The sequence below is a fragment of the Leptinotarsa decemlineata genome, unplaced genomic scaffold (genome assembly GCF_025532065.1).
Source record: "Leptinotarsa decemlineata unplaced genomic scaffold, Ldec_3_MD MMD2_P_RNA_scaffold_6, whole genome shotgun sequence".
Taxonomy (NCBI): Eukaryota; Metazoa; Arthropoda; class Insecta; order Coleoptera; family Chrysomelidae; genus Leptinotarsa; species Leptinotarsa decemlineata.
Genome location: NW_027412533.1, coordinates 16,240,329 through 16,266,675, shown reverse-complemented (window position 1 = coordinate 16,266,675; position 26,347 = coordinate 16,240,329). Strand labels below are relative to the sequence as shown.

General features: G+C 36.5%; 1 protein-coding gene and 1 long non-coding RNA gene across 3 annotated transcripts in view; one reads left to right on the top strand and one right to left on the bottom strand.

The window, feature by feature from the left end:
• Positions 1–1,106: 1,106 nt before the first annotated feature.
• Positions 1,107–26,347, bottom strand: part of Atf3 (Activating transcription factor 3) — a 148,922-nt gene continuing 123,681 nt past the window's right edge. For both annotated transcript variants that reach the window (XM_074170057.1, XM_023158295.2), the window contains exon 3: positions 1,107–5,931. In XM_074170057.1, coding sequence (XP_074026158.1) covers positions 5,359–5,931 — 573 coding nt within the window. In that variant the 3' untranslated portion in view covers positions 1,107–5,358. The remainder of the gene's footprint in view (positions 5,932–26,347) is intronic.
• Positions 12,444–15,059, top strand: LOC141480176 (uncharacterized). Its single transcript, XR_012464212.1, has 2 exons — positions 12,444–13,810; positions 13,899–15,059. It is a non-coding gene; the product is annotated as an uncharacterized lncRNA (long non-coding RNA).

The window sequence follows — 26,347 nt, the reverse complement described above, 5'->3', positions numbered from 1 at the left end:
CCTGGCAGTTTGGATATAATATTGTGCTGCCTAGTTCTCACGTTTTTTGGAGGACACATTTTATTTATTCCATTTAAACATTTTCGTCTAACGGAGTAATCTCCTGCTCTGAATCGGTTTCGTGATCGCTGTGCTCACATGTTCTTTCATCTGCATCGGAATCCTCAGATTCCTCAATAATGTCTTCCTCGTCTGTAGGCACCTCATCATACAACTTCCGCAGCCAATTGATATTTTTTTCATATGGATCTGACATTTTTCAATCCAAAATGATACTATTTCACTTTTTCACCTTTACGTTTTTTTAAAATGAAAACTTACCAGAAGGAACGGGTTGGGTCTATCAGGACGAAACATGCGATGACACCTTAACAAATTACTGAACACAACTGATGTATATACTGATTGCTATTGTCCGACACGAGGAAAAGGTATCAAGTCGTGTGAAGTCGGCTGAAGTCGCGTTCGCGCACCTGGAAAATAGCTTTGGGTCCGTAGACCCGACCAGTGCACTGAAGGGTTAATGGTACTCTTTGGAACTTTCATCTATCTTACCATCACCAACTCATATTCCAAAAACAACACTAAGATATAGAGGATTGATTTATCATTGTTTTTAATGTGACCCACCATACAATTGAATATATGGCAGGTAATTTCTGTTCAGTCAGTCGATTAATATCGTTAAACCTCCCAAAGTGTAATAAAAAATCATACTTCAAAATTTTCTCCTATATCATACCTATAAGTTCTCTCTAGTGGAAATTAACTTTTCTTTACCAATTTTTCAGAACCTCACTTTTCAATATTCATTTCAACTATGAAATGTTTCCTATATTTATAGTGTTTTTTCATTCCCATCTACTACTAGCTAACATGAGCGGTCAGTTCTACTCATTGGATGAACAGTTATTGTGAATAAGAGATCGATTCTTTCTCTGGAAAGATGTGTGTTCTCTGTTCAAGATGGGTCTGATCCATGTAAATAATCGCACCTTAAAAGGTAAGACCTTGTTAATTCGTTGCTTTCTAAAAATTTATATTTTCATGGTTTGTGGTTATTATTGGGTAGGACATTCTATTTCAAACTATTTTTAATAAAACAGTTACAAAAAGAAAACATTTATTTTTCACCAATTCAGGAATAAGGCACAAAACTTGTTTGATGAAATTATATATACTACCCGTTTTAATTGTTACTGGGTAACTTCAGATTCACAACAATAAAAAAAATAGGTACCTAAATAAATTTTGAAGAAAAGTTGTGTATGTAAACGCTAATCAGAGTGTAAACCATACATATCTTCAAGAATTGTTTCGACCTAGCCAGAAAATCAGAAAAGAATGTTTTATGTAGAGTTTCTGTTGAAAACATCGCCAGCTTCAATTCACATCATTTTTTCAAATTCATCCATTGATAATAAAAATTTTCTGTCTGATAAATAAAAAAGAAATCCAATTCAACATGAATTTCATTGTGTATTTTTTTTATAAAAATAGAAAGATCCATGTAAAAAATAAAGTGATGGCACGAGAATATTAAAATTCAAAGTGTGTTCTACCAAAAAGAAATTTTTCTTAAATTTATAGATGAGTGATCAATCATCTTTATCACAATTAAACTCTTTAAGTAGTTGTCTTTGAAAATTTCGAACTACAAAACATATGCTATTTCATAACAAAAACAGCACAGTTCCAAACATCAAATAGGTATTTATGTTCCAAAATATTTCCAACTTTTTTTCATAGTCTTTACTACCAAAATCCAAAAAAATTCAAATTCAACAAATAAATTTCAAGATTATTTTTATGAACATTAATTTTAAATCGGTTGGAAATATTTGCAACGCTTTTGAAAGAAGCATTATAGTTTATAAAATTAGGACAAGCATGTTCTTAAAGCGAATTATTTCAAATAATTGCCTAAGTAACTAACACAAAGTTATGAAAAATAAGCAGGGTTATCCTTGACAGGTTTATTTATAACGGTTGTGACTTATGCTTAAATTAAAATCTCTCTTTTCACATACGAGAATAACCAGTAAAATGAGCCTATCAGAAAATGGCCTGCAAAGTATATGCACCTAAAAAAATGTATTGAAGTATTCATAATCAGGGAGGACACCTAGGAAGCAAATTCTCCTCTCAGGAAATACCAGAGAAAGTAGATTTCAAACAGATTCATGATTGACTTGAAAAATGTTATATTGTAATGTAGGCCTTAATGTAACATATATAACAGCGACAAATAGTTCATTCATCATGGATTGCGCCCCTTATACAGTTTTCATTTCATTTGATGCACATAAATTTTCATTTAATATCGATATTCTTTATATTTTCCCCTTCAGGAATACAACCTGAATATGTTACTGTTGACAATTGTCAACAATCACAACCCATACAAGCAAATGTATAAATATTTATTTATTGTTGACTGGTTGCAAAGATCAAAATATTTGTATGTATGGTATTTAATGATTGAAGGGTTAGATACCTCGTACACAACTTTTTCATTGGATGTTGAGAATACTGGTACTTTTATACCTACAATTCTCAAAGAAACCTCAATACATCTTTTTATCTATAATCTACATCTAAAACAGAGGTAAGTGTAAAAAGGTACAAGAAACTAAACCTAGCAAAATAGAAAAATATGAACTAAAAACAATATTAAAATATTTCAAACTTGCATGAATAAAAGGAAAAAATAAAAATTTGGCAGTAACACATATACAAACAAGTATTAAAAAACATTTAATTATTAAAGAAAATAAGAAATACTATACTTTCTATTCTGTGGAATGCGTAATATGCACCAATATTCATTAATTGTAATAGTAACAAAACAAGTTTTATATATTTATAAAATCCTTAACATCAGTAGACTCCATATCAGATCTGGTAACATGTAACAAATGAGGTGAATTACTAAACAATAACTAACAAACTACTAGTAAATCTTAGAAGTGGTGATAGTATAAAAGATATTGCATCCTTTAGGTGGCATTAAATACAAATTAACCTATACTTATGTGAAAAATGTAGCTATTTTTATTGTATAACTCAATTTCCAAGTTCAGAAGCTTGGAAAAATATATATAGTGTGTCCCAGCTAAAACTTGTCAACCTCTTTATCTGCGAACTCGTGAAAAAAATTGAAAGTCGCTCAGACCCGTCGATTTTTATTTCAAGTAGGAATACTTTCACCAAACACATCATTATTGAGTTGTCAACCCCCTTATCCCCAGCACTCCCTACTTCAGAATTTTCAATTGGACTATTAAACTTGTGATACATCATTTTGAAGGGAACTAAATCGCAAATACATCGATGTACTGAAATTGAGGATTGATCAAGTGTTGTTGAAGTTTTAATGGAAGCTAAGTTTTACCAAGATATTTTTATTTTTCATCTCCTGAAATGTTATCATCGTAAGAAAGGTTCACTGTATTGAAGAATAATATGCTTTCAGAAATTATAGTTTAGAAGATGAGACAGACATTTTCATGAAAAAAAAAATTGTCGCCATGTGTTTTTGTATATGCATATATTTGTTTAAGCCTTGGTATATTGATGTATTCGATTAACTTCATTTAACAATTTGAAAACTTTCAAAAATGGTTTATACTATTAAAGAGAGAATATCCGTTGTAGCTGCGTATTTTGAAAATGGACGATGTGCTAGAGCTACGGCTCGAATTTTCAATGAAATTCACCCTGAAAAAACCACATCATATCAGTACGTGATTCAATTGATGAATAAGTTCATGGAGTCGGGATCAGTCCTGAATAAACAACATGAACGAGATAAGCCTATGAAAAATGAAGGGGTCACTGTTGCAGTTGTAGGACATGCAGTGATGGACAACATTCAATCTTCAAGACAACTTGAGACGATTTCTGGAGTTTCTAAAAGCAGCGTACCTCGAATTCTGGAAGAAGCAAAATTCCATCCTTATAAAATGCAGAACGTACAAGAATTAAATGAAGATGATCCTGACAGACGTACAGTTTTGTTAAATCATGAGTCAATTATGAATTGGCGATAATAATTACCTCTAGAATGTGAGCTTTTCTGACCAATTCTTTCTTTATTTGAATTGACATGTGAACAGGCACAACTGCAGATAGTGGAGTGACGTAATTCCCCATTGGTACAGGGAAACTCATTCACAAACCCCCCCAAAAATTGAATGTTTAGGCTGGTATTCTGGGAGACCATATTGTAGGTCAATATTTCACTGATGATAAATAACCTCGACGGACAAACAAACATATCTTGAACTTCTTGATACAACTGTGAACCCCAGAATCACTCAGTAACTTGAAATCGATGATAGTCTATGTGAAGGTCAGGTCACCTTTCAACAAGATGGAGCTCCTCCACATTTTGTTGCGCCTGTATTTCAATTTTTAGATGACAATTTCACAGGGAGATAGATTGGAAGGCGAGGACCAATAGAAAATGGCCAGCCAGATCCCCTGATTCAGCACCATTAGTCTTATTTTTATGGATCACAAGTATAGTAGTACGTACCATTGAAAATTCTGAAGTAGGGAGTGCTGGGGATAAGGGGGTTGACAACTCAATAATGATGTATTTGGTGAAAGTATTCCTACTTGAAATAAAAATCGACGAGTCTAAGCGATTTTTAATTTTTTCACGAGTTCGCAGATTGGGGGGTGACAAGTTTTTGCTGGGACACACTGTATAATCTCTAGAGATATATAAATTGTTTCAGTTTCCATCTTTCAACAACACATAAATAATGGCGCTGAGAATAATTTCCCTTGGGAAGATTCTGGAATCATTGAGATTATGACTTTGTATAGTACCTGCTGAAGAAATTCTCAATTATACACAAGATGAACACAAAATCAATAATCATTTGTATAATATTCATAACTTTGATGAAGTAGAAATCTTGAAAATGAAATCCACAAGCAAAAATTTGAGTAGAAGACTTTAATGAGAAACAAAGAAAAAGTTTTAAAAAAAGTCTTATCGCATAATTATTGAAAATAAAAGGATAGTTTCAATTGATTGACATATAACATTGAATATGTAATAAGCCCGAAATGACATTGCTTACTATTTTTTTGGTGTTTGCCTTATTCGTTATTCCATCCAAGTATCAATCATGCCTAATATCCACCAATATGAAAAACGAATAGGTATTGTGAAGGGATTGATAAAAATGTATTCAGCCACCTACTATAACAGCAATGAAATTATCTTAATGATGCACAAATAAATAGTATCGATTTATAAAAATATAAAGAGAACAATCTCTGAGTGATGTCCTAACGCAATAAAAAAATATCTAAAAATACGTATAAAATACAAGTGAACAATCACGCCATACAGCCATTGTCAATTCCTGTGCTGTTGTAGTTTCCGTTTCCAGAATAATTGTGGCAGGGTGAGCTGTAAGGGTAACTTTCAAGATTCGTGAACTGACTGAGTTCGTAGTCTTCATTCACCTCTTCTATTACGATGCTGGGCGGTTTGCAGAATCCGGACCTGGTATATGTAAGGTTATTAGAGACCGAGACATTAGCTGACCTAGAAGAGAATGATTCTTGGTTGTTATTCCTGAAGCTAGAATCAACTGAAGGCGGCCTACTATAGGAATGGGTTTCCATGACGGACGATACTGGAGGAAGCCTATAGAGGAGATCGCGGGTGGCAGGACCGATGTTGTGCTGGCAATGTGGTCGATGAATAGACAGCATATCCATTAGAGATTGTTTTTGACCCTGCAGTTCTTGGAGTTGGGTTTTCAATTCGATGTTTTGAGTTTCTAAGGTTTCAGACTCGTGGATCAGGTTGGCGGTTCGTTCCCTCTTCTTCAAGCGGCATTTAGTCGCTGCGATTTTGTTTCGTTCTCGTCTACGCCTTCTTCGTTCTTCATCTTCGGGTGTCAACTGCAAAGAGAAAAACGATTAAGTTTTTTGTTATTGGGGTTTTGTTTCTTCAAATTGGCACTTCATTGAAAAATAATAAACACGAGTAATGATTAAGGTCCGATGCGGTAAGCGACTCATTTTTCTTGAAAGAGCGAGTGCGCCAGTAAATAACCATGATAAAGTGAATTGTATGTGTATTATAATACACGGGCTGTCTTTTTCAAATGAACCACATTTGAGAACGCTTCTTTTATTTTTGAAAATATAAAAAAATTAAACAGGAATTTTCATGCACCATAGAGGACTGGTGAGGGAGGCAATAGGGATCCTCAAACACACAGATAATTTCAACAGAAAAAAAAGCTGTGAATCTCAACCAAACATGAAATCTCATTCTAGGAAGTTCAAGAATACCAAACAGCATGACGGTAGGTACAAAAGGGCCAACGAATGTTATGGACAATTCACCTAATCCAGGTACAGGTATTAGCACACCAAACCGTCTGAGTCAACATAAACACGCTTTACGCAATTAACCTAATTCAGCACACCAAAATACCTGTGTTCAACATAAATACGTTTTACGCAGGCGTAATATCCACTCATCGGAGATAACTAAGAAAGTATAAACCTCTGAAGAAGCTACCCAGCGAAATGTCAGGAAAAAATTCCAAAAATCGATGTCCTTTAAACCCGAAAAGTAGTGACACTGAATTAGTCCGTTTCTTATAAGTTGATTATACTCAAGTACAGGTTACGGATACAGGTACGGTACAGGTTACGGATACAATATTGGTGCATTCTTCATAATTTATCAATCATGTCAGGCTTAGGCACTAAAAGATGAAGGGAGAAAACGGGAATCCGATTCAGAAAAAAAATGTGAGTTTCTTCAATCAAAGTATAGTAAAGTAAATAGCCGCAGTGTCAGTGACTTTGAGTGGGGTTTTAATACGACGACCTAGACATTTTTTTTATCACTTTTGAATGTTAGTTATAGAGTTTCATCAAGTATCGGAAAATTTCATCATATATATCACTTTTGAGTCTTTTTTTTTAATTTTTTATTTTGTTGTTTAATGTTTCAAAAAAGTAGGTAAGTAACAATTTTAGTAAGAGTTTCTTGATTAATAAAAATTTGTTTAAGTTCAAGTGTTTTTTCTTCATTTCATTGACCTGTCTTCTTGCACCATCAGAGGGCCTCGCGAAGTGTACCTTGCTCACATTCAATTTAGGTCTTGCGCCGCCATTGAATTCAGTGTTACTATGGTTCCATACTAAGAAGATGTCGCCAACATATCCCAACCAAACTCAGGGCTTCAAACCAATCCATTTATATGTTGGCTATGATTTAATGAAAGTGACGATCCCATTAGCGCCCCACGTCTTGCGTGGAGAATTATTTCCTCAGTCAGGAAATAACAGTCCTCCAATTCTGTATTGATAATCTAGGATAACTTTTTTGTTCATAGCAGTCCAATGAAATCGATACTTTCTATTTTTTTAGCGGGTTCAGTACGCTACAACACGTAAGGCTACAGCACATAAAGCAACACAAAAACTTCATTCAACTTCAAGCCACCGTGTTTTGACTCAGGACATACGCTGGAATTGCTGAACCTGTCAACAACAATCGAATGAATAAGGCCCCATATTTAGGCCTTCACATGATATTTTTGCAGAACATTCCAACTAGGAGCAACAATACTGATAACTCCGTTCAGTTTATGCGTAATCATTGAATATGTTCTAGATATTTTGAACATCTGATCACCTTTGAAGGAATTCAAAAATTGTGATTAAGCTAATCCGCATGTAAACATATTGATAGATATGGATTAGATAACAGAGGAGCATGTGGTTTTTCCCAAATGTATAAGAAATTGAGTGTTTCTGAAACATCTAATTAGTTAAAATGAGTATTTAAACACTTTAAAATGATAGTATCTGTTTGATTACAATTTCTCCCGCTTAAACAACAAAATATAAAATGATGATCCAAATGAATAAACAGAACATTATAATAAAAAACAGGAAACATTCATGGACGAAGCACCCTGAAAATATGCAAACCGTAGACACGTGTTTCTGGCACATTAGCTATCTTTAGTAAGGTAAAGCCAAATGCAAAGTTAGGAATACTGTTGGCCAAATGGGTTTACATAACAGGCACCTAGAAAAGTTCAATGTAGTAAAAATAAACTTGAGATTTATTCTTTCTTAGAGGTTCCAGTACAACCTATCAATTAAGAAATGGCACAATTCCAAACGAATCTATCACAAGAAAATTCAGCAGATAAATGTAATCAATATGTATTCGAATTAGATGTTCATTTGTAATTTTATGTAGGAATGTGGCGTTCAACAAAGTTCCGACATTTCCTGTGAAAATTCATGAGTTGTTTAAAGAATCGCAATAATATTTCAGCCTACAAGGTTGAAGTCATAAACTCGATTGATAGTTACTCCAGGTATGCTTATTGGCGTTTTATTAGCACTGGTAATTTCGTCTGCAATTATATACTCATAAAAAAGATAATGGAATAACTATGTTTTCTACCAAAGATGTATTATTTGATTTTAATCGAACATTGTACAAAAAACCTCAGTGAGTTTCATAATAATTATGACTGTTCAGTAGGTAATGTGAATGTCATAATTTGAATGCATGAGTACCTAGGTCCACTGACATCGATAAAGATAAATGACATCATGTAGGACTGAAAGAATGATAACGTTTAATAAGATTATGTATAAATCCACAAATATTTTTCATGCAATATTTTTTTCTTGCTGTTTCAAAAAGAATAGTGGAATTTCTGAAATCCTGTTCGTTGAAGTTCGGTGGATTTCTGGAATATTTTGTAGTTGTTTACATTAATGACGATACAACTCGGCTACGTGATTTATATCATATTATCTAGTCTAATTCAGCAGCTGAAATTCGTGTTCAATAGACATAAAAGTCCTATAAAACATGACTGATAGCTCATTGGATTGATGTTGAAGTTTACAAAAATGTATGTTAATTATTTCACAGAACCCAAAAAATTTAAACCGTTCAATAAGCATTTCCATTATCTAACCGACATTTTATCATTTTTGGAAATCGTATCAGTTATTTTAAAGTAATTAACAGATTTTCATTGATTTAAAGAATATAATAACAAACGATAAATGTCATAATTCCAAATTGAAGACTCACTCCAGTTTATTCCATTAGATGTTTAAAATGTTTACCATTCATTTTCCGACAATAATGAAGTCTACTTATGATTTTACTTCTTACTTTATTTATTTATTTATTTGTAATACATTACTCTACAGGACATAGCCCAATTACAGATCAGGAAATAACAGAGTATAATAAATATATCACAAACAACTGACTGTTAAGTCTACACACACTACAAACAAGTGACTAAAGACTACACATTTTATATTTATAATAGGTGACAAAACAATTATTTCAGGAAGTGGGCGTTTATATCTGACAATTTGCATCTGAATATATCTAAATTATCGCTAACAGAGTTTGTCACTTTACACATGGTATGAATCGGACAATTCTCCAGAACATTTGTGCGATATGTTTTTATATAGAAAGTACTCGGGTGTCTTGAACAGATTCTAGGAATGCAAATATTAAACTTTTCCAGTAATGTTGGGCAGTCAACTATGCTTTTGATAATTTTATAGGTTAGTACAACACTATAATATTCACGCCTTTTTTCGAGACTGAAAAAGTTATGCTTTTGTAGCAATTCAGAGTAGGTTGTTCCTATTGGAGGATAAATGCCATCAGTTTTTAGGCTCAGCAGTTTTAAAAATCGTCGTACTTTATGAAAGTGCGATTATTTTTCGTACACTTTTAATATCATGTCCCCTCAAAATATTTAACGGCCTCATATCAGGACATCTAGTGGGCTCTTCTAAGGGACCTCGTCTGCTTGTCTATCAGTTTGGGTAATAGACATACCTAAGTTTTCAACTGATGTTACCTTTCACAAGATGAGATATCTTTTCATTGCAACAGGCAGGTTCCAAAATAGCTAGATAACAATTAATTGCTTCAGAAACATTCCTAAATATAAGCGAACAGTTTTTAAACAGAATTTATTCTTGTCAGGAACTGAATGATAAACTTGAAAGGGTATATTTATAGAAAAAATTATTTTTTTGGGAAAGAAAGTTTTTGGCCTTCTACTTCTCCATCTTGATACAAAAAATGTGGGAGTCTTCCAAAGAAAGGAAGGAAGCAATCAATTTCAAAAAATTAAACTCTATACAAAGATCATGCAAAGAAGTAACCTTCAGTCACAAACTGAAAGAAAAAGTCCTTTCGAAACAGGTATTTTCATATAAACATTGAATTACATGAAAGAAAAATACTTTCGAAACAAATACTTTTATATGAACGCTGAATTATACGAAAAACACTTATCTATTCCGTTTTTATTCCAAACATTCGTAATGGGATCGAATCAGGTATCATTCACAGAATTCCTACACAATATAATTAATGAAAGAAGTAAAATTTCACTCACATGGAACACTGTCATCCTCACTGCTACACATCCGATATTTGGCCATAAGACACTTGCCTTATCGGCTCTTCAATAGCAAATACGGATAATATTATAAGAAAAAACACTCAATTCGTTCATAATTACGACTTTTTTGTCACGGAATAGGCTGAATCCACCCATGTCATCGATGACAGTACGTAAATAACAACATTCGCTTATTTGATTAAATCCCAGCCATAGGAATCTTGTTAAAAATTGAAGAGGTATATTTTTAGGAGAGATTTATTTTTGGGAAAGAAAATTTTTGGCCTTCTGAAAGTTACTTCTTTGCATGATCTACACATCTTTGTATAGAGTTAATTTTTTTAAATTGATTTCTTCCTTCCTTTCTTTGGAAGATTCCCACATTTTTTTGTATCAAGATGGAGAAGTAGAAGGCCAAAAACTTTCTTCCCCAAAAAATGAATGACGAATATAAAACTGCTAATTACTCAGGAACGGCTGATCCGATTACCAAAATTAAAAAGTATTGGATGGAAAAGTCTCAAACCTATTGAACGATGCCACTGAGCACCGAACGTTGCCAAACATTTCTGCAAGATTATTATTCTCATCAAATGAAATGTTATCAGAAGCAAATGAAATGGATTTGTTGGATCATAAAGTTGAAACATTACGATATTCTGAACTTGATCAACATTACACTGAGTCACTTATTTTTTTCATCTAAAACATTTATAATTGACGTTTCGGAAACATTGCGGCAAGTGGCAAGGAAATTTAATTGCAACTTTTAAAATGTTGCTCGTTAAAAATTCAGTACGACAATATTTCTGTTGAGGGGGATTTAGAAATGCTTTCATGGTGTTGAAAAAAGGTGAAATAAAAATAATTTGGTTACTTGGGGCAGGGAAAAGTGAATGTTGTTCTCATTATTTTCAGTTCTGTGTTATCTTCACTTCATTCAACTCACACCCACCTTGTTTCCCTGTGACCTGTTAGTCAAGAATGATATTTGGGTTAGTTTTGAGTTTTAGGGTTCATGCAAAGATCACTGTCACAACATGTAATTTATATATGAATGCTGCAGTACAGTAAAAAAGTGAGGTATGGATTTGAGGCAGAAAAGAGCGCAATTAACTTTTTATATTGCAGATTTCGATTTCTGTATTGTATTTATTGGATATACCGGTGACGGTACTGAATAGGTTTGAGCTTTCATGCCTCTCTCTCGTTGAACAGTTGAATGATCATATGTTCGAGACGACTATACCAACAAATAATGAAACAATCGCTAATCGAATGTACGTAGCCCGCGAAATTTGACAATCACCTTATTTTCTGAACAGTCCACGTATATTGAGAATTTTGGACTTATTTTAGGCTCCTGTCACCTACATCGCTACATTACATAAGTTTTTTTTTTAAATAAGTAGGTTTTGCTAGCTTTTCCGCTGACAAAACCAAATCGGGATACTTACTTTATGGAAATCTCTACTTGCCATAATTTTAGGCTGCTTCATTTTTGACTGAAATATCTGGGTGAACACTTCAGACAAACTTGGTAAGTCGATGGTGGAAGGGAATAGAAGCCTGAAGTTCTCAGTAGATGTATCTCCCTTGTGATGTGATGCACCTTTGGTGTAGTAATAAATATTACTGAAGTTTCATCCCAACTCCAAACCGGTATTTTAACACCTCAACACGTGTTTCGATCACCAACTGATCATCTTCAAAAGGAAGATTAAACTAAACATACATACAATGTTGTCCTTATTTATACCATAGATACCTCTGCTCTGCTGCTAGGTATCTGCGTCTTAATTGTCTCAAATTGATTTTTCAATGTGTCCTTATGTAATAGTCAGGTAAATCTGATAATAAAAATATTATTTCAACAAATTATACAGGGTGTTCCTTAAACACATGCTAATATTTAAGGAGGTAATTCTCAGACCCATTTTAAGAAAAAAACTTCCTATGGACGTATGTCCTAAACTGTAACGGTCTAAATTTACTTGTAAATATTGTAGATATTGTTCGTTTATTTACTATGGAATCGACAGAATTGTCATTTATTGATGACGAACTTTTCGTCACAGCTAGGGACACATCTGGTTTGTCAGTGTGCCCAACCTACATTTTCAAAGAAGTTGTTACGTTTCAATTTAGCACTAGATCAAACTGCTCTTATGTGACCTTTCAAAAAACACTACCTTACCTTTTAAGATCTTTATTCAGAGGATATTAACAATGTAATTCAGTTACAAGTTCATTTTATTCATTTAACATCATAGTAATGGAATCTTCCGTTCCATAGAAAACCATACCTGAAATGTATAAGAATAAATGTATGCTCCCTGACTAACTGCTTTGACCAGTACTTACGCATTCTCCTATTGCCAATCGACGTTGGAGATCCGAAATTCCTCGCTAGGTTGAAATAGTTGTTATTGTTTGTTTCTCAGTTTTCTTCACTTATCATTTTTTTCAGCCGTTGTCTGCCTTATTCCCTATACCTTTCCGAGAATATTTCTTGCATAGATTGTTATTCATCACTTCCAGAAGGTTTACTGACATATTAGAGCCATATCGCCTGAAAAACAATATTAGTTACCTCTGGGTTTCTGAATACTGTTTGATATTTTCGGTAAATAATCTGAATAATACGAATGCTCTAATATTTGTACTGAAAGGGAAGGATGTGGCGACTTACCTTGTATGTTTCTATTCCATCGCATGAATAAGGATTGGTAAATAGTTGAAAATAGGTTGGAACAATATATTTTGTAAATATTCGTAAACAAGGTTAAGAGACAGCTGTTGGTTGACATCTGCCGAACTTTCGTAGTATCGTTCCGTCGACTTACACCGAACTAGTTCTACAGTTGTTCACGGGTGGAGGATTTATCGGTTACTCAAGTTGTCAAGGGTTGTTTTAGGGTTGCATTGCTTTGAGAAGGAGTTTTGATGGGTTATGGACTTGTTGATATTGTCTCAAGTGGCTGTGGAGGAATTGATAGATGTATGATGTTGTGCACAGCGCCCCCTTGGTGCTTGTAGTGTACATTGGATGCACTGTGGCAACAACTGGTTAGCTGTCAGATGTGGCAGTCGCTTAGTATTTGGAAGTTAGCCTTCGGTGAGCTTGGTTCGGAGTTCAAAAGGGTACCATCAGACTGATTGTAGGATATATTTGGTTCTATTTGTGCCATCCTTCACGGGGATTATTTCTACAAGTCAGGATTGTATAGTGGAAGACTGATTGGTCATTTTGGTGTGGATATTTGCAGTCTGAAACTTAAGCTCTTTTGAGGATTTGTGGTGGTTACCGAACTCGTGCCAGGTGGAAGGATTTCCGAAATTAGGTATGTCTGAATCACTGTCGCATCTCTCATGTGATCTTAGCTATGATATCACTTCTTCAATTCTACAACCTTCGTTTCTCGTCTCTAGATTCATAAGAAACAGAAGGCCCTCAGTCACTCATCAAGTCCCAGCAGGACTTCCGTGCAGAACACCGCACACGAAGAATCGTATAGAAAACCCCTTGGCCAGGGTAAGAATTTTACCATTAAATGTGTTTTAAATGATTTTAGTAATTTCTGGTTCCATCGTTATATCTCAACTGAATATTAGTATTGAAGAGAGGTTTCAACACTCATTCAATTTTCTTGATTTTTACGGGTCATATGGTTATACAGGGCACCCAAAAATATACTCTTGTTATCTTGCTACTTTGCTTAAATGAAAATATACCAGGGGTATTGATTAGTCAAATAGTCCTATTGAATGGGGGTTGAATCTCACCTTGTTTTTATCTGATTCTGATTGAGAATTTTCTTCCGTAGGGTTTTTCTTCCTGCTTTTTTTGTCTTCGTTAAGGGTTCCTGTTTTCCTTTTTTTTCCCCTATTTTCTTCCTGGATCTTATTTGGTGATCCATTACTGGTCCAGCTTGTCGTGCCCTACAGGGTGATCTATCTTGGTGGTGCTACAGGGTGATCCATCTCCGCCGTACTACAGGGTGATCCATCTCAGCAGTACTACAGGGTGATCCACTTCCGTCGAACTACGGGGTAGCCTAACACCATATACCGGGTGGCCCAAAAGGAGCACGCAAGTTATAATTGATTTATTTGAAAATTTGTGCTATACTGAGATATTTGAATAATTGTTTGCCTTTATGTTTATTGATACCTGTTGATATAGTGTTGTTTATCGTTTATTGATTAAGAGTTGTTTATTGATGCCTGATTGATATAGATATTTGTGAAACGGAAATTGAGGTACATTCTTCCTTTCACGATTGCTGATTGACACCGATGCGCCTACGCCTGAGCTCACGCGACGCAAACGAGTTTGTCTTACCATCCGATACTAGTATTTACGATTTCACCTACTCAATTTTCGTGGTAGTTTTACTCGACGTATTGTAGTTTTTTTTTGAGCGTCGTTACTACCGTAATTTATGGCTGATTGAATTCGTGGTTAGATACACCGCGCTCTTGTATGGACATTTGAACATCGCGTAGTAGTGTGAATATTGCATTGTTGTCTTAGAAGCGTTGTTGGTTAATCCATGTAAGTTAGGATTACTGAATAAATCATATTGGGGATCTTTATTATTTCCAATATTAATTGGTAAGTTATTGATATTGTGAGTTACTTAGGGTATCTGGAGGATTAAATTTACCTGGCGCCCATTAAGATCTATTTGAAATTTGCTAAGTTGTTTAAACCCACTCCCGTCTCCACTGTTTAGCTTAGCCGCGGATACCCATCTGTCTTATTTGTTACCGACAGATGATTTAGTCTCCTCTTGTGGTTTGTGAGGTGACATTTTTGGCGCCCAACGTGGGGCCCTTAAAAGAAGGTTTTTTTTTTTTGCGTTTTGGCTTTAGTAGGTGACTTTTGGAAACTTTGGAAAAATATAAATATTTTTTTTTTTTTTTTTTTAATTGATACCACTCTAGTAGAATAGCGTTATGGCAAGAAGACTGGTAATAAATCGTCTTGATAAAGACGAACTGACCTATGAATTAGCATATCGGGGCGTAGCAACTGGCACTTGTGAGGAAATGAGACCTCGTTTGGTTCAAGTAATGCAGATGGAAAGGTACGGCGAGAGTCTTCGATATCCTTCATATCCATTCACTTTCGAGGAAGATGAGGCTGCAATCAGAGGGAAACTAGATGATATCAGAAGGCTGATTGATGACATGACCGATTCTGGAACGAGTAGCGGGGCAATGAAACTTCAGACCAAGCTAGCACATGTGTTGAATCGTATAGACAATATGGACCCAGATAAGGATAAGGACAAAGAAACCCGGAAATCCGAACTCCTGGGTTTGGCTCTGTCGTTGATGGACGAATTTTCACATAAAGTTGACAGCAGCAAGAGAAGTGATACGAAGCGTGTGCCGGTTGCACTAAATCAATTAGAAAGCAGATTGGGAGCGCAATCATTCCATGCTAACTTAGGAGCAGTTGCTCGATCGTCTCTGACGGAAGATCCAGTCTTTGACCCATGCTCAATCAGTAAAATGATTCCGCCTTATAAATGGAATCTGAAGAAGTTTTCTGGAGATGGTAAAGGAATGTCGGTGACAGCATTTTTCGAGGGAATAGAGGAGTTGAGACTAGCGCGACATGTCCCCAACGCTGTTTTGTTGGACTCAGGTGTGGACCTTTTTGCTGACAAGGCGTATCAATTTTATAAAGATTGTCGGAATCGAGTATCTACCTGGGAAGAACTAGTGGAAGAGTTTCGAGAAGAATATCTCCCTGCCAATCATTCTGACGCATTGTTCGAAGAATTGCAGAAAAGGACTCAACACCACTCAGAAACCATCGGAGTTTATCTTGCAGTGATGTCAAGCTACTTCAGCCGCCTAGGTTGCCCAATGACAGAGGAAGCTAAGCTGAACATAGTTATGAAGAATTTACATCCCTTTTACCAAGACAGATTACGTGAACCCTTACCCACAACCATTTCAGAACTTCGCTCGGTATGTCGAAGAATGGAAGCCAGAAGGGACATAATCAATAGCTACGTAGAACCATCAGCACGTCGTGGCAACGTGATAGAGAAGGATTTGGCTTTCGTAGAGGTCACCAAGGAATTGAATGCCTTAGAGATAGCAACGGCACGAATTCCGTCGAACAATCAGTCGAAGGAGATAGTATGTTTCCGATGCGATCAACCCGGACATCGTGCTATAGGATGTGCTCTACCGAAGCAACTGGAATGCTACAGATGTAAGAGAAAAGGGTATACCGTTCGTAATTGTCCAAACTGCTCCGTGTCGGGAAACGACAAGCGACGCCTTTGAATCGTCGAGGGGAAGGCGCTCGCGAATTGCACTCGGCGACTGCTATTCAACCAATCCTTGATTATATTCTGGATCACGCCGAAAACGATGAGAGACCCTACCTTAAAGTTGAAGTCTTGGGGCGTAGTTTACTGGGGTTATTAGACTCAGGTGCCTCAGCCACTATCTTGGGACACCCAGGTTGGCAAATCGTAAAAGATTTGGTACATTTGAATTCAGCAAAGAGAATTAGTTGCACTGTTGCCAATGGTCAAGTATGTGAAAGTATAGGAGAATGTGAAGTGCCATTTTGTTTAAGAGGCAAGCTGAAATTAATTCGAGTTTTAGTGGTTCCTGATGTCCCTCATCACTTAATTTTGGGAACGAATTTCTGGAGAGCAATGGGAGTGGTTCCGAATCTGAGGCACAACGAGTGGAAATTTTCTGAGGAAATTTGCTATCTGAACGCATTGGACCATCTTCGAGGACAAACAGTTTTATCACCATTGGAAGAGGCCCGGCTAAACGCTGTAGTAGAGAAGAACAAGGAGCTCATGGGGAATAATTTAGGCTGTACGAATCTAGCTGAACATGTCATCGTGACCAACTCACCACCCATCAAGCAGCGTTATTATCCAGTGTCGCCTATTATTCAACAACATATTGATCGAGAACTAACAGAGATGTTGAAGAACGATATTATCGAGAAGTCGAATAGTGGCTGGTCGTCACCGGTTCTTCTCGTTAAGAAGAAAGATGGGAGCTACCGCTTTTGCGTTGATTACAGAAAACTAAATTCGGTAACGGAACGAGACAGCTACCCTCTCCCATATGTTTCCCACACGCTCGATAAATTGAAAAATGCACATTATTTATCCTCTCTTGATATCAAGTCTGCGTATTGGCAAGTTCCTGTGGCGGAAAAGTCGAGACCGTATACAGCGTTTACCGTTCCTGGGCGTGGTTTGTTCCAATTTAAAAGGATGCCGTTCGGATTACATAATTCACCAGCAACGTGGCAGAGGTTGATCGATACCGTCCTAGGACCTGAACTAGAACCACACGTCTTCGTCTATTTGGATGATGTAGTGATCGTTACCCAAACTCTGGAGAAACATCTGACAATTCTTGATGAAGTTTTCCGCAGATTGAGAGAAGCAAATCTCACTGTTAGCTTCGAAAAGTGTCAATTTTGTAGGCCAGAAATGAAGTATTTGGGATACGTTGTAGATAGAAATGGGTTGCATGTCGACCCCGATAAAGTCAAGGCTATGTTGCAGCTTCCTAGACCAGAATCGGTAAAAGATGTCAGGAGACTGGTGGGTACTTTTTCCTGGTACAGGAGATTCATACCTGAGTTTGCATCCATCGTTTCTCCACTCACATCGCTGCTGAAAAAGGGTAGAAAGTTTGATTGGACCGAAACTTGCGATATCGCTTTTCAGAAGATGAAGGAACGTCTTATATCAGCACCAGTCTTGAGCTGTCCGGATTATTCCCTCCCATTTGTTCTGCAAACAGACGCCTCGGCATTTGGAATTGGCGCTGTTCTCACTCAGACTCGCGAGGATGAGGACGTAGTAATTTGCTATTTGAGTAGATCATTGACGAAACAAGAGCGCAATTTTTCTACTACAGAAAGGGAATGCTTGGCCGTGCTGTGGGCGATTGAAAAACTGCGACCTTATTTAGAAGCTATTCCGTTCACCGTAATAACCGATCACTATTCCTTGGTCTGGTTACAGAATTTGAAAGATCCATCAGGACGACTGGCAAGATGGGCAGTCCGCATGCAGCAATATGACTTCAAAATTGTTCACAGGAAAGGGAAGGATCACATCGTTCCTGACACCCTTTCTCGATCGGTCCCAGTCATTGATGCCATCAACCAGCAGATGAAAGAAGAGATTTTGGACAAGTGGTACCTGCGCGTGAAAGATCGAGTGAGTTTACAACCCGAAAAATACCCCAATTGGAGATTCTCTCAGGGATCACTCTACAAGTACGTCAAACCGTGTTACGTGGAATTAGAAGACCAAACCGACGTTTGGAAGTTAGTTGTACCAAAAGCGGATCGGAAGAAAATTCTTATTGAAGCTCATGCAGACCCGACCTCAGGACATCAAGGAATATTCAAAACCTACCATCGTATCAGGGAAAGGCATTATTGGCCAAAGATGAAATCTGACGTGTCGAAGTTTGTTCGAAATTGTTCCACTTGTTCCGCCTATAAACCCGACCTCAGAGGACCAAATGGACTAATGACTCCACAACCGAAAGTGACCCGGCCATGGGAAATGATCGCCAGTGATATCATGGGACCCTTACCTAGATCTACAAAAGGCAATAAATTTATCTTAGTCGTAACAGATTACTTTAGCAAGTTTTCATTAGTCTTTCCGCTAAGATCGTCAACAGCAGAAATCATCATAAGGAAGATCGAAGAGGAAGTTTTTCTGGTATATGGAGTTCCCCGAATTCTTTTGTGCGATAATGGGCCGCAATACCGATCTCGACAGATGAGAAAACTCGTGGAAGAATATAAGGTGAAAATTAGGTATAATGCCCATTATCATCCTCAGGCAAATCCGACTGAACGAGTGAACAGAACATTGAAGTCAATGTTGGCTATGTATGTGTCCGATAATCACAGGACCTGGGATTTCAACTTACCCAAGCTATCATGCGCCTTGAGAATGGCTCGACATGAGACGACTAACCACACTCCATATTTCGTGAATTTCGGCCGCTCAATGGTTTTGTGCGGAGAGGAGATCTCTCGGAGGAAAAATCTATTGGTTGATAGTGAACCTGCTGAAGATTCGAGGCCTGAAGGATTTAGAAAACTCTTTGAGGAGATAAGGAAAAGGTTAGATGTGGCGGCTCGAAAGAATGAAAAAACTTATAACCTTCGAAGAAGGAGTGAAGAATTTTGGCCAAATCAACCCGTTTGGAGGAAGAATTTTGTGGTATCAGAGGCGGACAAATATTTTAGTGCTAAGCTAGCGCCAAGATTTGTCGGGCCTTTTTATATTAAAAAAAGGGTATCCCCGTGGACATATGAATTAAGAGATGAAGACGGTAATTATAAGGGGATATGGAATGCGAAAGACCTAAAGTCAGCTAGCGCTGATGAAAATTTACGCTAGTAAATTTTCTTGAGGCAAGGGGGGAATTGTAACGGTCTAAATTTACTTGTAAATATTGTAGATATTGTTCGTTTATTTAATATGGAATCGACAGAATTGTCATTTATTGATGACGAACTTTTCGTCACAGCTAGGGACACATCTGGTTTGTCAGTGTGCCCAACCTACATTTTCAAAGAAGTTGTTACGTTTCAATTTAGCACTAGATCAAACTGCTCTTATGTGACCTTTCAAAAAACACTACCTTACCTTTTAAGATCTTTATTCAGAGGATATTAACAATGTAATTCAGTTACAAGTTCATTTTATTCATTTAACATCATAGTAATGGGAATCTTCCGTTCCATAGAAAACCATACCTGAAATGTATAAGAATAAATGTATGCTCCCTGACTAACTGCTTTGACCAGTACTTACGCATTCTCCTATTGCCAATCGACGTTGGAGATCCGAAATTCCTCGCTAGGTTGAAATAGTTGTTATTGTTTGTTTCTCAGTTTTCTTCACCTATCATTTTTTTCAGCCGTTGTCTGCCTTATTCCCTATACCTTTCCGAGAATATTTCTTGCATAGATTGTTATTCATCACTTCCAGAAGGTTTACTGACATATTAGAGCCATATCGCCTGAAAAACAATATTAGTTACCTCTGGGTTTCTGAATACTGTTTGATATTTTCGGTAAATAATCTGAATAATACGAATGCTCTAATATTTGTACTGAAAGGGAAGGATGTGGCGACTTACCTTGTATGTTTCTATTCCATCGCATGAATAAGGATTGGTAAATAGTTGAAAATAGGTTGGAACAATATATTTTGTAAATATTCGTAAACAAGGTTAAGAGACAGCTGTTGGTTGACATCTGCCGAACTTTCGTAGTATCGTTCCGTCGACTTACACCGAACTAGTTCTACAGTTGTTCACGGGTGGAGGATTTATCGGTTACTCAAGTTGTCAAGGGTTGTTTTAGGGTTGCATTGCTTTGAGAAGGAGTTTTGATGGGTTATGGACTTGTTGATATTGTCTCAAGTGGCTGTGGAGGAATTGATAGATGTATGATGTTGTGCACAGCGCCCCCTTGGTGCTTGTAGTGTAGATTGGATGCACTGTGGCAACAACTGGTTAGCTGTCAGATGTGGCAGTCGCTTAGTATTTGGAAGTTAGCCTTCGGTGAGCTTGGTTCGGAGTTCAAAAGGGTACCATCAGACTGATTGTAGGATATATTTGGTTGTATTTGTGCCATCCTTCACGGGGATTATTTCTACAAGTCAGGATTGTATAGTGGAAGACTGATTGGTCATTTTGGTGTGGATATTTGCAGTCTGAAACTTAAGCTCTTTTGAGGATTTGTGGTGGTTACCGAACTCGTGCCAGGTGGAAGGATTTCCGAAATTAGGTATGTCTGAATCACTGTCGCATCTCTCATGTGATCTTAGCTATGATATCACTTCTTCAATTCTACAACCTTCGTTTCTCGTCTCTAGATTCATAAGAAACAGAAGGCCCTCAGTCACTCATCAAGTCCCAGCAGGACTTCCGTGCAGAACACCGCACACGAAGAATCGTATAGAAAACCCCTTGGCCAGGGTAAGAATTTTACCATTAAATGTGTTTTAAATGATTTTAGTAATTTCTGGTTCCATCGTTATATCTCAACTGAATATTAGTATTGAAGAGAGGTTTCAACACTCATTCAATTTTCTTGATTTTTACGGGTCATATGGTTATACAGGGCACCCAAAAATATACTCTTGTTATCTTGCTACTTTGCTTAAATGAAAATATACCAGGGGTATTGATTAGTCAAATAGTCCTATTGAATGGGGGTTGAATCTCACCTTGTTTTTATCTGATTCTGATTGAGAATTTTCTTCCATAGGGTTTTTCTTCCTGCTTTTTTTGTCTTCGTTAAGGGTTCCTGTTTTCCTTTTTTTTCCCCTATTTTCTTCCTGGATCTTATTTGGTGATCCATTACTGGTCCAGCTTGTCGTGCCCTACAGGGTGATCTATCTTGGTGGTGCTACAGGGTGATCCATCTCCGCCGTACTACAGGGTGATCCATCTCAGCAGTACTACAGGGTGATCCACTTCCGTCGAACTACGGGGTAGCCTAACACCATATACCGGGTGGCCCAAAAGGAGCACGCAAGTTATAATTGATTTATTTGAAAATTTGTGCTATACTGAGATATTTGAATAATTGTTTGCCTTTATGTTTATTGATACCTGTTGATATAGTGTTGTTTATCGTTTATTGATTAAGAGTTGTTTATTGATGCCTGATTGATATAGATATTTGTGAAACGGAAATTGAGGTACATTCTTCCTTTCACGATTGCTGATTGACACCGATGCGCCTACGCCTGAGCTCACGCGACGCAAACGAGTTTGTCTTACCATCCGATACTAGTATTTACGATTTCACCTACTCAATTTTCGTGGTAGTTTTACTCGACGTATTGTAGTTTTTTTTTGAGCGTCGTTACTACCGTAATTTATGGCTGATTGAATTCGTGGTTAGATACACCGCGCTCTTGTATGGACATTTGAACATCGCGTAGTAGTGTGAATATTGCATTGTTGTCTTAGAAGCGTTGTTGGTTAATCCATGTAAGTTAGGATTACTGAATAAATCATATTGGGGATCTTTATCTTTTATTTCCAATATTAATTGGTAAGTTATTGATATTGTGAGTTACTTAGGGTATCTGGAGGATTAAATTTACCTGGCGCCCATTAAGATCTATTTGAAATTTGCTAAGTTGTTTAACCCACTCCCGTCTCCACTGTTTAGCTTAGCCGCGGATACCCATCTGTCTTATTTGTTACCGACAGATGATTTAGTCTCCTCTTGTGGTTTGTGAGGTGACAAAACGCCTTAACTTTTGAGATACAGGGTGGCAAAGTTTTCAAAAATAATCAGTTTTTTAATAATAACTGAGATAATTTTGTAGACATCTTTGGCATATTTGGTACATATGTTCCATGCCCCAAGGCGCATTTTCTGATGTACACAAATTTGTATTTTTTCAAACAGTGGCATCCCTACGGGTTTCGCATTGAATATTTTTGGGGAAAAAGTACTACGCCAATGCTTTCTTTTCAAAATAAAATCATTTTTAAAATCCTCATTTATTTTTGAGAAAATTTGATCTTCTGGTATTTCTTTGTCCGACGCATGATTTTCACTCAAAAAAATAAAAATCGACAGAAAGCAAATTAAGAAATTAGATCAATTCTAAAACGAATGAGAATCTGAAAATTGCTTCATAACGCATTACCAATTCCCTAATAATATTTGAAAACATAATCTGCAAAAAAATAAATTTTTCACAAAAACGAGTTTTATTTTATTTCGTGACAGTAAGTCTAAACGAATAGCACAAATTTGTTAATTAGTAATAATACCAAAACTGATTATAAAAATTGTTGGAAGTGGCCACCTGCACTTAGTATGCATGCTTCCGCCCTTCTACGCATGGAATTACGCACCCGTTCAAATATTCCCGGCGTATTTCGTATAGTTTCACACGAGGCAACTATTCGCTCTCTTAAATCTTCTAAAGTATTAACAGGAGTTTTATACACAAGAGTTTTAAGGTGACCCCATAAAAAAAATCTAAACTGTTGAGATCGGGGAATCTTGCTGGCCATTGCTGAGGTCCTCCGCGACCTATCCAACGATTAGGATAAACTGTATTTAAATGGTTTCGGACAATTACACTGAAATGAGCAGGGGCGCCATCGTGCATGTACCATATTCGATTCCTTAACGCAAGTGGCACATCTTCCAATAACCCAGGTAAGTCTTCTTCGAGAAAGTGTAAATAAGAACGACCATCAAGGCGTCCTGGTAGAAAAAATGGGCCTATTAGATGATCACCTATAATTCCTGCCCATACATTAACCCAAATTGGTGTTGGAAATGGGTTTCGGTTATTGCATGGGGATTTTCTTCAGCCCACACATGATTGTTATGGAAATTTTGAATGGCATTCCGAGAAAAATTTGCTTCGTCTGTGAACAAAATTTGTGTCTCAAACTGCGGATTTAGTGCAGTACTTTGTAGATACTACTGACTGAAGTTCACACGCTGTGGAAAATCTCTGTGGAGTAATGCCTGCACTCTTGAAATATGGTATGGGTATAACAAAAAATCAACCAAAATACGCCAAACAATTTAATGACAAATATCCAGAGTTCTAGCGATCTTCCTCGTACTCGTCTCAGGATGTTCCTCAATTTCTTGCAGCACCGCTTCCTCAATTTCAGGAGTTCTTATTACACGAGGTCTACCTTCCGGAGTCCCTTTCTTGAAACTACCAGTTTCCCCAAGTCGACGATGAATATTTGAAAAGGTTCGGCTATCTGGTAAGGCACGATTAGGATATCTTTCCTGATAAATGCGCCTGGCTTCTGTTGCATTACCATCGGCAAGGCCATATACGTAATGCATTTGCGCCATTTCCGCATTCGTATAATTTACCATATTTACTGATATTCAGAAAAACAGCGGACTACCAAAATAACTTCAATAACACTTCAAAATCAATCAAAACGCGCTGTGACAGTTTTTAACACCAACACCTTACTTTAAACCAACATCAATATTAGCTACTGACGTTTGTACATACAGAGAATTCGTTTTTTATTGCTATGGTGGGTACGCTGTTTTTTCTGCTTTTAATCTTTAAAAGAAATCACATATCGACAAACTCCATATTTCCAAGAGGTGCAGTAAATAAATTCTGCTACACGTCATTTATTCCAGGATAACTAAATTTATGTTTTCAAAAATTATTAGGCGATGCTGCGTTATGACGTAATTTTAATTGAGAACAGTGCATCTGACAACAAACAAATACCTTTTAGATCCTCAATTATTTTGCAACAAATCTGATCTCTTAGTTTGCTTTCAGTCGATGCACGATACCGCATCAGATTTTTAAGGAATTCATCCTTAAGTAAAGCGATTTTTAATTTTTTGAGCGAAAACCATGCGTCGGACAAAGAAAACCCAGCAAATCAAATGTGCTCAAAAGGAATGGAGATTTTAAAAATAATTTTTAATTCAAGATAAAGCGGTGGCGTAGTATTTTTTTCGCCAAAAATATACATTTCAAAACTCGTACGTACGCCACTGGCAGAGAAAATTAAGAAAATTGTACATCAGAAAATGCGCCTTGAGGCATGGAACATATGTACCAAATATGCCAAAGATGTCTACAAAATTATCTCAGTTATTATTAAAAAACTGATTATTTTTGAAAACTTTGCCACCCTGTATCTCAAAAGTTAAGGCGTTTAGGACATACGTCCATAGGACGTTTTTTCCTTAAAATGGGTCTGAGAATCACCTTCTTGAATATTAGCATGTGTTTAAGGAACACCCTGTATAGTATACTACTATTCATAATATTATTATGTTCACTTATTTCTACACTCTCATAGGCATCTAGATGCCTGTTGTTAACTTGTCTAACAAATTTTAATGAACTAAAAGTTCATGGAATGGTTTTGTTGCAGAATATGATGGGCGACTGCTGATTTTTCACACCTAAAATATAGAAGACCAGAAAAATCAGCAGTCGCCCATCATATTTTCCAACAAAACCATTCCATATACTTTAGTTTATTAAGATTAGTTAGACAAGTTAACAACAGGCATCTAGATGCCTACGAGAGTATGTAGAAATAAGTAAACATAACAATATTATGAATAACGGTGGTGAACCAATATCTGACTATTACATGAGACCACATTGTAAAATCATTTTAAGACTTGTAAGACTTTAAGACTAGTAGTGAAGCAATGTTGTAACATTCATTTGAGACAATTAAGATGCAGGTACCTAGCAGAGGTATCTATGGTATAAATAAGGGCAACATTATATGTATATTTAGTTAAATCTTCCTCATGAAGATGATCACTTGGTGATCGAAACACGTGTCGAGGTATTACAATAACGGTTTGGTGTTGGGATAAAACTCCAGTAATATTCATAATTGGCCTATCAACCGTGCGTGTCTCCCGAATATTCAATTTAAACGAATAGCTGCAAATTGTTCAATAGCGCAATGAAAAGCCTAAAACGAGCCTAAAATCATTGCAAGTCATAATTTTCCCAAAAGTGAAGGATTTCGATTTGGTTCTGCCAGTTTAACGGTAAAGTTAGCAGAACTCACTATATTTTTTGACAGCACATCGAAAGTCGTCAATGGGGGGTCAAATGAGTCTAAAATTATAAAAAATTCCCAATATATTCCTTTCTCCTCTTTAGTAGAATAATATTTTCGAAAAATTATTTATGGCTTTTCTCGCGTTTGATCACCCAAATATTTAATTGAAACGAGAGGTATAAAATGTTCAATATCGTAATGAAGGAACCTAAAATGTAACTACAATTATTGACACTTCAAACAGAACCCGCAAATTGAAA